We start from the raw sequence: 11289 nt of genomic DNA, 5'->3' as shown, positions 1-11289 counted from the left end.
GTGTGTAGACTCGACTGGAACAGGAGGGGTTGGACATAGACGAATCCTCACACTGTGTGGCATCTGCGTTCATCTATTTTTAATATTTGCCATGTACCCATTTCACCCCCTTTGCATATTTGAGTTCAATTTATATGCTTAGCCTATGCCTATGTGATAAATGTGACCAAGATGGTCTGGTTAATAGTTAAATTGAGCATTAGTTTCAGACATGACAACCTAGGCTACAAGTCAACCATTTATTCGACTCTAATAATATTGTGAAGTAGCCTAGTTCATTCAAGTAGGTCATTGACATTTGCAGAATTCCACGATCACCCACCCAAAAATGACAAGTGTTTCAAATATGTGGTTTACAAAATGTCATCTTTATTCATGTTACATAACTTGCGTAGGGCATGTACGTTTCCACAAGGCTTTTAGGACTACAATCAATGATTAGCAAATACACAATAGTGATCCAAATCTCTAAAGACAAAGCACTGGACAAACCAGACACCTCCGTACATGTGCACAAATCTGCAATGAAAAGTACTAAGTCCAAAGTGGGAATTTTGTGATTGCAGAATTCTTTCCCATTCCAGTGTCCACTGAATCCTGGCATGCATGAGGTCATATAAATATTTTTCATTTACTCATTGTTTGGTCTGCATAAAACTCCATCTTATAATGTTAAGTCTATTAGATCATACATGCTACGTGTAAACACATTGATGTGAACGTTACCCAAAAAGGAGTGTTTTTGCCCATCAAGGACGCACCGTATTACTACCAACGAAGAGTGTTGGCTTGGCGGAGAAAGGCTCACTGACTTGCTACTGTGGTTAGACTACAGCTCACAAAGCTTAAAAGAACAGGCTTCAAAAGTCCAATGCATGAATGGCCAACAACACACTGTCTCATCTGCAGATGTAACAACAGTCCAACCAGAGCTTGAAAGACAGGACAAATGTTGGCCAATGGCTATCTCTCACTCTCTCTAAAAGTACATGTGTCAGTCTTTAGAATTCCCAGTGCTTAGCTATGGGTGGAAATGCATCTAGCCATTTGGTGTTTCAAAATATGCACACAAATCCTGCTGTCCTCTCATCAAGCGGAGGCATAATCAGTGGTACATGAACCTATTAATACTTTTCTATGGCAGAGGCTGCACATAAAGAAGGCTGGGACATACACAATTCAAGGAATGGAGATATCAATTTAACTCTGTTTTATAATCATAATAAAAGCCAAGTGGTGGAAAAAAAGACAAAATAAGTCCATGTACACAAACACACACGCACACACACACACAGTGCCTATAAAATGTATTTACCCTCATTGGAAGCTTTCACCTTTTATTGTCTGACAACACTAAACCGTAAAACTTCCCTACACTTTAGACTTCAGAATCTCCCACATTCTTCTGGTAAACTCTAGCCGAGATGGGACTCTCTCTGCCAGTTCCCAGTAGAGTGATGGGTACGCATGCAGTCTCCCATCTCAGCATTGAGAGCTTGTAGCTCCTTCAGGAGTCCGGGTGGTCTCCCTTACCAATCCCCTTCCTCCACGGCCATCTAATTTTTGAGAACAGCTGGCTCTAGGCGGATTTACAAGGGACATATTCTTATTATTATTTACGGCCATGCCATATTCCTTACCCTTCTTAATGATGCATTTGATTGTGTTAAAAAATATATCCAGTGAAATTTCCACACTTGTGCTTTTCAATGTTTTCGGAGTTGCTCAGCATCTTTTTTTTTTTTTTTTTGTCCTCATGTTGTAGTTTTTGCCAGGACAGATGAAGGTGTATTTATAGTAGGATCACTTGAAACACACTGACTACACACAGATGATCTACATTTAATTAATTACGTGACTTCTAAAACCAACTGGCTGCAGCAATGATTATTTATTTCACAGAGGGTGGATACTTCGATACATTATTTTGCTATTTGGCAGAGGTCCATCTTCAATTTGAGATAAGAGTATTTTTCTGATGATCAGAGTCAAAGAGGGGCAAATTAAATTGACCACGATTCGATGCTGTGCAACCGTAAAAGATTAAATCTTTCGAGGAGAGTGAATACTCTTCACAGGCACCGGACACACTCACAGGCACACACCAGCACATCTGCAGTTATGGGGATCCACGGAAAAGACTATTCTTAAGTGAACTGAGGAATGAAGGGATGAAATGTGTAAAAAGTTTTTTTTTTCCGTCTTTTTCCTTGTTTTCGTAGAGAGCCGTCTTAGGTCTCCTAATTCTCGCCTCCGTCTCCACCTTCTCCTTCTTCAGCAGCGTTGTCAGAGGTCCATAACTACGGAGACAGGAAATACGGACGCATTAATAACCAGGAAAGAGGGACAGCGGTGGACAAAAAGCACAAAGAATAACAAGATCAACATTCACAGAACGAGATTTAAAGAGGGTTCAAGACACAGGCGAATCAGTCAAGTCAACTTTTCAGGTTTAGAAACACGTTCACTTTGTCTAGTCAAACTACACACATTCAAAAGCCCCAACTTACATCTGTAATCAATCCTTTATCTCATCAACCATCATTTCACAAAACACAGCCTTTGAAAAGATGGCTCTAATAAGAACAGACATTTAATAAGAAACCTGGAGTGGCTCAAGCCTTTGCTGTGATGTTCAGACTCAACAGCCAAAAAGGCCATTCACGCCAAGAACAACAACTATAATGACAATGACGATTAAGTATTGTCCTAGATAATATAAATGACGACATCCACATATGAACTATAACGATAACGACATGAAGAATGATATCACTGGGGATCACGTTCAGAGTGATTTTGAGAATGATAAAAAGCTGACAAGCAGAATCCATTCAATCTTAGCCATCACTTTCATCAACACAAGGAGAGACTTTCCTCCTCATTGGTCAGTGTGGATGATTTTATCGATATAGTTATCGTTCCTGGTGTGAACAACCCTTAACCGAGAACCTCAAACATGTCCTGACTTGTTAGAGCGGCATTTCTAAAGTAAAGATGTGTAAGCCAGTTTACTGGAATGCTGAGCAGAATGCAGATACTGTATTAAGCAATACAATACAAATGAAGTGTTTTTGATGTTGATGTTGTGTGAGGGTATGAGGATTGATGTGTGTGTGTGTATGTGTTGTATTCATTTTCCACTGTGGCAATCGACTGTGTGTTTATCTCTGCTTCATTAGATAAAGATCTACAGTATGCCATGACGCTAATGGAAGATGCATCATGTGATAAGTTGTACGTCAACCACAACAACTTCATAGCTGCAAGAGTGCACTTTAGCAACTGTAGTGGCAAGAGTGAAGTCTTATTGAGTATTCAGGGACAACTCTGGCATATGGACTTTCAAGAAAGTGTGGATCACTTATTTCAGACACATGAATCCAGTAGAGCAGATGAAGATCTGAACACTCACTGTGAGGTTGTCTCTCAGTAGCTGCATGATAAGCGTGCTGTCTTTGTATGAATCTTCGTTCAGCGTGTCGAGCTCAGCGATGGCTTCATCAAATGCCTGGAAAGACATTTTTTTCATGTAAGTCAGAGGACCAAGGGGGTCACACACATACACACATACATACACTCATACACACACACACACAGCCACACACTCTTAGCAGAAATAACTGTTGTTCAAAGCGGCATGTACTGTACAGCTATTGTTTTTAAGAGAACAAAAATGCCTTTAGGACAATTATGTAATCCCCATGCTAGAATAAAAAGAATGATATTCAAAGGGTTTCATTCAGCGATATTAGAAATTTGTACTGATTAACTATCCTGTCTGTGCTAGGGCATTCATTTAGAATGGTGATTACATTGGGAACACATGAACTAACAAAGACACGTTCCAACAAATACAATATTCATCTAAACAAATATGCTGTACATCTTCCAAGACATTTTTGGATGACGCTCATACTAATGCCTGAGGTTGCACAATCTTTCATCTCATCAGAATCCTACATTATTTATTATACAGAGACCAGGCTTGACCACTGTGGAAGCTCATCTCCACCCTGTCCTCTAAGGTGAAGTCGACAATAACGTAGGAGGATTTCATTGGTTCATATATTTAGACTATGACAAAAAATGTAATGAAAAGATGTTGTTGATAACGCCCTCAAGGGAGCGTTACAGATAAATATAACCGGTGACTTGGTGATCCTGATAGCCACCGGAAATTTCAAGGCAGATTGGCATTTGTAATTGACCCAACCTTTGAATTGGCTATATAGTTGCCATCGGCAACACAATCCTGGCTTAACTACTTCTATCCACAAACAATGAGTTAGCCTGTGCTTAGCGGGGACACCAACCTGCTTGGCCAGGGAGCAGGCCTGTTCTGGGGAGTTGAGGATCTCATAGTAGAACACGGAGAAGTTGAGGGCCAAGCCCAGGCGGATGGGGTGTGTGGGCTGCATCTCGCTCTTGCTGATGTCAAAGGCCTCCTGGTAGGCGCCCTGCGAGTTGGTTATCGTCTCTGTGGGGACAAACACGGACACGGAGGGGTGTGCCGTTAAAGAGTCAGTCCATTCACTCAGATAACATACACAGTGCAGCTTCACAGAGCTACTTCCATCAAAGAGTCAGTCGAGTATGCAAAAACAAACAAACTAATTCTAACACATGTAAATGTTTTTTGTTCTTTTATGAAAATGATCAAAGAGGTAAGATGCAAAGTAGAGGGCTGCCTCCATAGTGGATGAAAGTAGCCGTCATTTAGCTTGTGTGCATAAACTCACCCTTTTTGGCATCTCCTGCGGCAACTTCAGCGAGATATCTGTAATAGTCACCCTTCATCTTCAAATAGAAGACTTTACTCTCAGGGTTTGTGGATTTCTCAATCAAATGTTTGTTCAAAAGCTCCTGTAAGAGAAAAGAGAGTTTTGTTTGTAACTCATCATCAACACAATGGAGCCAATCCAGGAAAACGGAAGTGTGGATCATTCTGTAACCTCACTTGAGCAGAGCGCATCCTTAAGAATGTACTCTCGTCGCCTTAAAACGCAGGCAGACTATCTGACTCGAGGCTGTATTAAGATCTTAGCTATTCAAACAGTCTGGACGCCTGGATCTCAAGACGTGTTAGAATAACATCCCGTCCAGGGTGGGAGACTGTAGATGACATAGTGACACAATGAGTAAATTCAGGCATGTGTGAGTGTAAAATATCACTACATGGGCAATGTTCACAGAGTACGCTGTGGAATTGTGTTGCAGCGGAGAGACAAGAGTCTGCCCTCGGTGGCCTGATATAACACAGTGTTGTACTGTCCAGCTGTCTGACTGAGGAAGGCTGCTTTCCAAACGCCCACAGCAGCTAACATGCACACAACACTGTACAGCCTTAGTGCAGAGTTTCTTACTCTTGGTCCTTTAATGTAGTGAAGCCAAACAAAAGTGGATATGTGAAGATTGATTGCAGAAAGGATGACGAAAGACTAGAGAGAGAGAAAAGAAAAGAAAAAGAGAATGAGAAAGAGAAAAAGAGAGAAAAAAAGAGAGAAAGAGAGAGAGAGAAAGGGAGGCATACGAGCATGTGACGGACGTAAGAGCGAGGCCGAGGGATGACATCACCGGTTTAATCTGAGCTCTGCCGTTGTACAGGACTGCACCCAGATGACCGGGGGTGTGAGTTGGTGAGCATTTGTGTGTGTGTGGGAGCACATCCTGCGAGTGCCAGTGAGATCACATGCCCTCCGCCGCTAATGCAGATTAGGAACTTGGGCAGGGAGGTGCTGACGGCCGTACCCGCTCGCCGCGCTAGCGCTGACGCAAGAGCCCGACCTGCCTCTTCACACGGAGCATGACTACGAGTCCTCATCTATTCCCATTTTACATCCGCCGTCATTTCCCAACCATTAGCCGCGGCGTACACATTGATTTCACAAAATTTCTTCAGCTATGAGGTTGATACATGGGGGAAGTTAACATGGTGTTAATGTGCTTTTGTTTCTTTTAACTTGCATAAAACACCGTCCTGCGGCTTACAGTATACACAATGCAGCTAATGCACACGAAATGACTATTCATTTAGCAGATGCTTTCGTCCCAAAGCGCAATGCATATTTGAACTATATTACAAGGGCACCTTGTCCCTAGAGTACGAGAACGAGTCTTCATACTGAGAGTATTCTAATCAGAATTCATGTCTTTTTGGATTCATCTTTTTGCCTCTATGTATGTTGTGTCCTTATGCTTACAGTCAGAATTATGACTGGATAGAAAAAATCATCCATGTTAGCGGTTTCTCTGTTATGTGTTCTTCCACATGTGAGATGACTGTTTTTGTTTCATCCCTGCACGGTCCCTGCGTATAATATGTGTGTGACAGTGACTGTCTTTGGAGATTAAGGGGAATTTTATGTTTTTGCAGCGTTTCACTGTTCTGCATCGGCGCATCCCCTGAGCCAGTAACTATCGGCTCCGAGTTGCCAGGTTGGCACTGACCAGGGTCTGATTCAGCGGCCCATGTAAGATGGGATGACCAAGGCCAACTCCCGTCAGGTCACCAAGGTTGCACAAGGTCAGAGCAAGCCTGTTGTACTGTTATTTGCTGCCCTCTCTGTAGATAGCTTGTGGCAGTTTTCAGAATACCTGACGCACTGCTATGTTCAGTTGTGAGTTGTCTTTTTAGGAACTGGAACTGACATCCATGTTCTTCCAAAGTAGAGAGAGATGGGAGATTACCAAACAACAAACAAACAAGCCGAACACAATTAGGACCTCAAGCAAGAGCAGCATCTTGGTCTCTAGCCCAATATGAGGGCAGTATGGCTGACCTGTATGATGTGAGGGGGCAATTTCTCATTAATGTGTAATGCTGGCTTATCTTTCATCGGTTAATTTGTGAGGTATTTTCTGCATACAGTAAGACATGTGAACCAAAGCAATGAATGCCATGTTGCCAAATCACAAATGAATCATCTCTGCCTTACGTTTTGCCACCTGATCTAGTAGTGTGAGTTCCAAAAAACATCCTCTTAAATCAAAGTAAACCTCTGTCTTTGTAAATGTACATCTCCGAACTATGCAACAGTGCAATGAACTGAGAAGACCCTACAAACTTCCCAAAACATATTTGGCTTACAGTAGCATGACAAAAAAAAAAAACATTCGTTAAGTCTATTTCACAACAGGAGACCCACTTCTCATAATAACAATGTGCCAGTTGGTTAGACATTGTTGGATGGTTGGTTGGTTGGTAACTTGCCAGAAGAAAAAAAAAAAACACCACAATAGATACATTACATACTCTATACGTTTCCCTTTCAGCCATCTGTGCATCTACAGCTTACCAATAACCAAACTGCTGGCTACACAATGAGGAGAGAGACACTAAAGAGCAGCTCTGGATCTGTCTTAGGCACAAGCGCACGCGCTGTGCACACACACACAGGAAATCGGGACTGTAGGTCTACCCTCCCCCATCTTGACACACACAGCAGCAGCAGCCGTAAGTAGGGCTTAAGTGATGAGGCAACCCATTTCCAGCAGTCCCCTTGCCAACATGTGGCTGTGCATTATTGCAGTCACCATTACATGGCCATGTTGTGTGCTGCACTAGAAACAACATCATTGTTGAAGCGTCATTGTAAAGAGATCTGCAAGCTATAACTCAAAGAGCACAGAGTGCAGTGGGGCATTCTATGAAATCTGCCAATAGATCTTCCAATAGATGAATTGCAGTGTGTATTTGTGTGTGAGGATTGAACACTAGAGGGCCATGATAGGTAACATAATATGGAGAGGAGCAGGTAGTTAGCCCACATATTGGTGAAGATGCAATCACCTGCTGCAAACAAGGCTGATGGCAAACAATCAAACAGAGATCCTCTGATCAGGACTCCAAACAAAGAGAGGGGACATGGCACGACCCAAACAACACAGTGTGGGACACTGACCCCTCCATGAACTGGGAGAGATATGGGGTTACTCACTGAAAACATCCTGAGTTTAGCAAACAACACCCAGGTGCTAAGCATGCTCTATTTATAACCGTGAGTGACTCATGTTAAAACACGGTCTCAGGGATGAGCGCCGGCTTGGCTGTCCAATATGAGTCTTCCCCTCAGGTCCCTGTGGGGGCCCTCAGCTTTCAGCTTCTTCAGCATCATTAAACATGGCATTTAGACAGCCGAGAACCATGTTAGCGTCAGTGCCATGTACCTTTGTATTGTCAGCTTCTGCTCAGAGAGATTTTCCAGAGGTTAGACAACACACAGGGGGCCCTGTGAGGAAGTCTCATCAGCTAGCACCAGGTTATTGATAGAGCAGTCAAGGGGGTTGGTCATTCCACTGCGTCACTGAGAGGATAATCAATAGAGGCAGTAGCCCCTTGACAGGTTTCAGATAACCATCACACCCAGCAGCACTGCAATGTCAAAGTCCACAAATGGAGCACCTCAGCAACTCTGATGACAACCACTCCCACACAGCCTCCAGTCATATCAAATAGGTTACAGACCACAGCACAATTGGACTCTGTTGCTATGCACCTGTCTTACAAGCAATCCCTCTTGCAATGCAATTATAAGTGTATGGTATTCCACCCATCACTGTTGATAATCTGTTCAATTCAAAATGAGTGCATCCTTCGCAACTCAGATTCTGACAGCTTTAACACATCAAAACATCTAACGAATGAATAGTGTGAGTGAGAGGGTGATTTCTGACGACTAAAATGAAACTTACCAGCACATCATTACAAATATCTCTCAACTCTGATTCCACCTTCTCCCTGTATTCCTTCACCATCTGTAGCTTCTTGTCGTTGCCCTCGGTCTTCTGTTCGATGCTAGAAATGACTCGCCAGGCCGATCTCCGTGCGCCGACAACGTTCTTGTAGGCGACAGAGAGCAGATTTCTCTCCTCGTTCGACAGTTCAACTCCCTGCTCAGTCACCTCCTTCATGGATGCAGCCATGTCGTCGTAGCGCTCTGCCTGCTCAGCCAGCTTGGCCTTCTGAATAAGCTCCGTCCTATCCATCGTTAAATGCCTTTCAACGAAGTTGCTGCCTTCGTGGCTTACTCCTTCAGTCTTCAAGTCCGCTTTGAAAAGTCCAAAACGAATGACAGAGGCACGCGTGCAGTGGGTGTCAGACCAGAAAAGCGGTGGCTAGTTAGCGCTTGTTGTCATGAAAGGCGTGAGGTTAACTTTAGATCCTTTGCGTGTCTGTAAAGAAAACATATTAGCAATCAAAATATGTGATACACTCGACGTTAACTTATATACTACTAAGGTAGCCTCCGACTATCACTGTAACGTTGATTTAACGCTAAATCACATAATAACGCCAGATAAGTTAACGGTGGACATATCTGCTCACATCCGTAAATGACAGATATCGCAGATACACGCGAGGCCATTGCAAGAACACTACAATAGTTGATATGAAAAAATTACAATACTTCAAAAGATAACCCATTCGATTTCTTGTTAACAGGTAACCAAATATTTAATGAACGAGATGACATCTCTGGCTAGCGGTGTTTGGCTGCGGCAGCTAACGTTAGTTATCCTTCTGAATTAACGGGTCCAGCCTAATTAAACCACGAGTTCACAATCAAGCAACGTTACGGATTAAGTAAGCTACTTCAAGGACAGACTTGCAACTACCTACGCCGTACATGATATACTCGACAGCTATGTGAATTAACTCGGCAAACGATAACCACAATGCTGATGACAAATCGTAGTCCAATGTGCAATGACTTGAATAACGTTAACGTTTACGATTAAGTTAGCTGGCTGATCAAGCTGGCAGGTCGCAAAATAAATGTGGTTCTTTTGAAGTGTCGCATAAAACTGATAACTTGTCAAGATTACAGTTACATTTCCTGTCCATAAAATGAATATGACACGAAATTGTCAACCAAATGACACATGAAATGAAAAAAGGCTATGCCTATGATAGCTATCCTACCAGTTTCAACATCGACGTTAGCTTGCTAACCCCTCAAACAGAGCGACAGACTAAACAGCTGATTGCTAATACACCAAAGACTGATTGATATTTATGCATGCATAATACTTTTCTAGGCTTGATGCCGAAAGTAAAACCAATATTTATCCAACCTTAGAAAGCTCAGGTCCCTTTGCTTCAAGAGGGCTGGATCCGTTTAGATGTGGAGGAGGAAGCTCTCAACCGAGCTGAACGATAAAGGCGTAACGTGTGAAAGTTTGACCAATGAGAGAACTATGTTTTGCACCACCCAGTGGTTGTACGTCAAAATATCAACCAGTCACATACAAGCGCGGTGAACAAAGGTGGGTTTGGACCGGAACAACGTCTACTATCTAGGGTTTAACCCAATGACTTTTTTTTCCAGACATTGGTTGAACTAGAAATTTCTTGACAGAAATCTATTCAACTGTACACGCTTAGACCATGGCTTAGACCGACTCTCGATGTATTGCAAATTTGCAATCAACTATGCTGCAAGGCCTGTGACCGATTGGTTGATTGTATAGCATCAGGAATGTCTAGGATGTCCGAACACAGACAGTTTGTATGTTCAGTTCAATAGTTAGTGTCGTTATTTCGCCCTGTGCTGGCTGACGAGCCAAGTAGATGTTGCCTGGTGAAATGGCAAGCTATTGATCGCCATTCAGGTCATATTACATTTTAAAGCTCTGCACCCTTAATAATGATGAAATCAGTAATAGACTAATGCAATTTAGCCATCTGATGACTCATCAATTTTCAGAAAAACTGTAGGCTACACGATGCAAAGGCTGTGTTGCCAAGTGTAACAGATGCCTATAGGGAATGGTGCGTAATTTATAAGAGCCTAGCAAATCACAGGCTATTATTCTCTCAAATCCAAATGCAATGGACTGCAGATGAGAAGAGTGGACAAAATATACTGCACACACGACACTGGAAAAAAGCAGCAGTATGATAGGCTCCCTGTAGCAGACTGCACTCTGATCCATTCACACTCACATAGGCCTAAGCAGATTCACTGTAGATATGTCCATCTTTTCAAGCGTAAAGGAGAAGGTTAGAGGTGGCAAATATAGGCAACATATATTTCGAGTGGCCGATAACCCCCCCTGAGCTGGTTCAAGCAGCTTAGTTTACCATCATTAAAACATCACATTCCATTGGGCATGCCATCTGGTCATCTCCCTTATTAAAATGTCTGTTCAGTTGGTTGGCCCTCAAAGAAATTGTGGCCTTTAACAAGAACTGCCTCTCAGTATGGCTACACTGGCAATGAGACAGGAACAATAGACCTGGTGAGCCAGTCAGACAAGTGTTTCTCTGCATCTCACTTCAGATAG

At 42.7% G+C, this 11289-nt stretch overlaps 1 protein-coding gene across 2 annotated transcripts; it reads right to left on the bottom strand.

Moving 5' to 3' along the window:
- Nucleotides 1-349: 349 nt before the first annotated feature.
- ywhaqa (tyrosine 3-monooxygenase/tryptophan 5-monooxygenase activation protein, theta polypeptide a) lies at nucleotides 350-10180 on the bottom strand. 2 transcript variants are annotated; one of them, XM_062550587.1, is made up of 6 exons: nucleotides 10078-10180; nucleotides 8695-9174; nucleotides 4743-4866; nucleotides 4317-4480; nucleotides 3416-3511; nucleotides 350-2300 (listed from the first exon to the last, which is right to left on the bottom strand). In XM_062550587.1, exons 2-6 carry the CDS (start codon nucleotides 8986-8988, stop codon nucleotides 2241-2243), a joined length of 738 nt encoding a protein of 245 aa, XP_062406571.1. In that variant the 5' UTR covers nucleotides 8989-9174; nucleotides 10078-10180; the 3' UTR covers nucleotides 350-2240. The 2 variants fall into 2 exon arrangements, with proteins under 2 accessions (XP_062406571.1, XP_062406572.1); XM_062550588.1 differs by lacking the exon at nucleotides 10078-10180 and adding an exon at nucleotides 9926-10055.
- Nucleotides 10181-11289: the final 1109 nt, after the last annotated feature.

Source organism: Sardina pilchardus, chromosome 12 (genome assembly GCF_963854185.1).
Source record: "Sardina pilchardus chromosome 12, fSarPil1.1, whole genome shotgun sequence".
Lineage (NCBI taxonomy): Eukaryota > Metazoa > Chordata > Actinopteri > Clupeiformes > Clupeidae > Sardina > Sardina pilchardus.
Note: the sequence above shows the minus strand (reverse complement) of the source record. Positions and strands in the feature narration are given on the sequence as shown.

What these genes read in the sequence shown, in the direction of transcription:
- ywhaqa (XM_062550587.1), bottom strand. Translation starts at nt 8,988, where the DNA reads ATGGATAGGACGGAGCTTATTCAGAAGGCCAAGCTGGCTGAGCAGGCA. An exon ending in CCTGCTCCCTGGCCAAGCAG is followed by an intron (nt 3,512 to 4,316) that starts GTTGGTGTCCCC and finishes ATGTCTTTCCAG; the next exon opens with GCATTTGATGAAGCCATCGC. An exon ending in TACTGAGAGACAACCTCACA is followed by an intron (nt 2,301 to 3,415) that starts GTGAGTGTTCAG and finishes CTGTCTCCGTAG; the next exon opens with TTATGGACCTCTGACAACGC.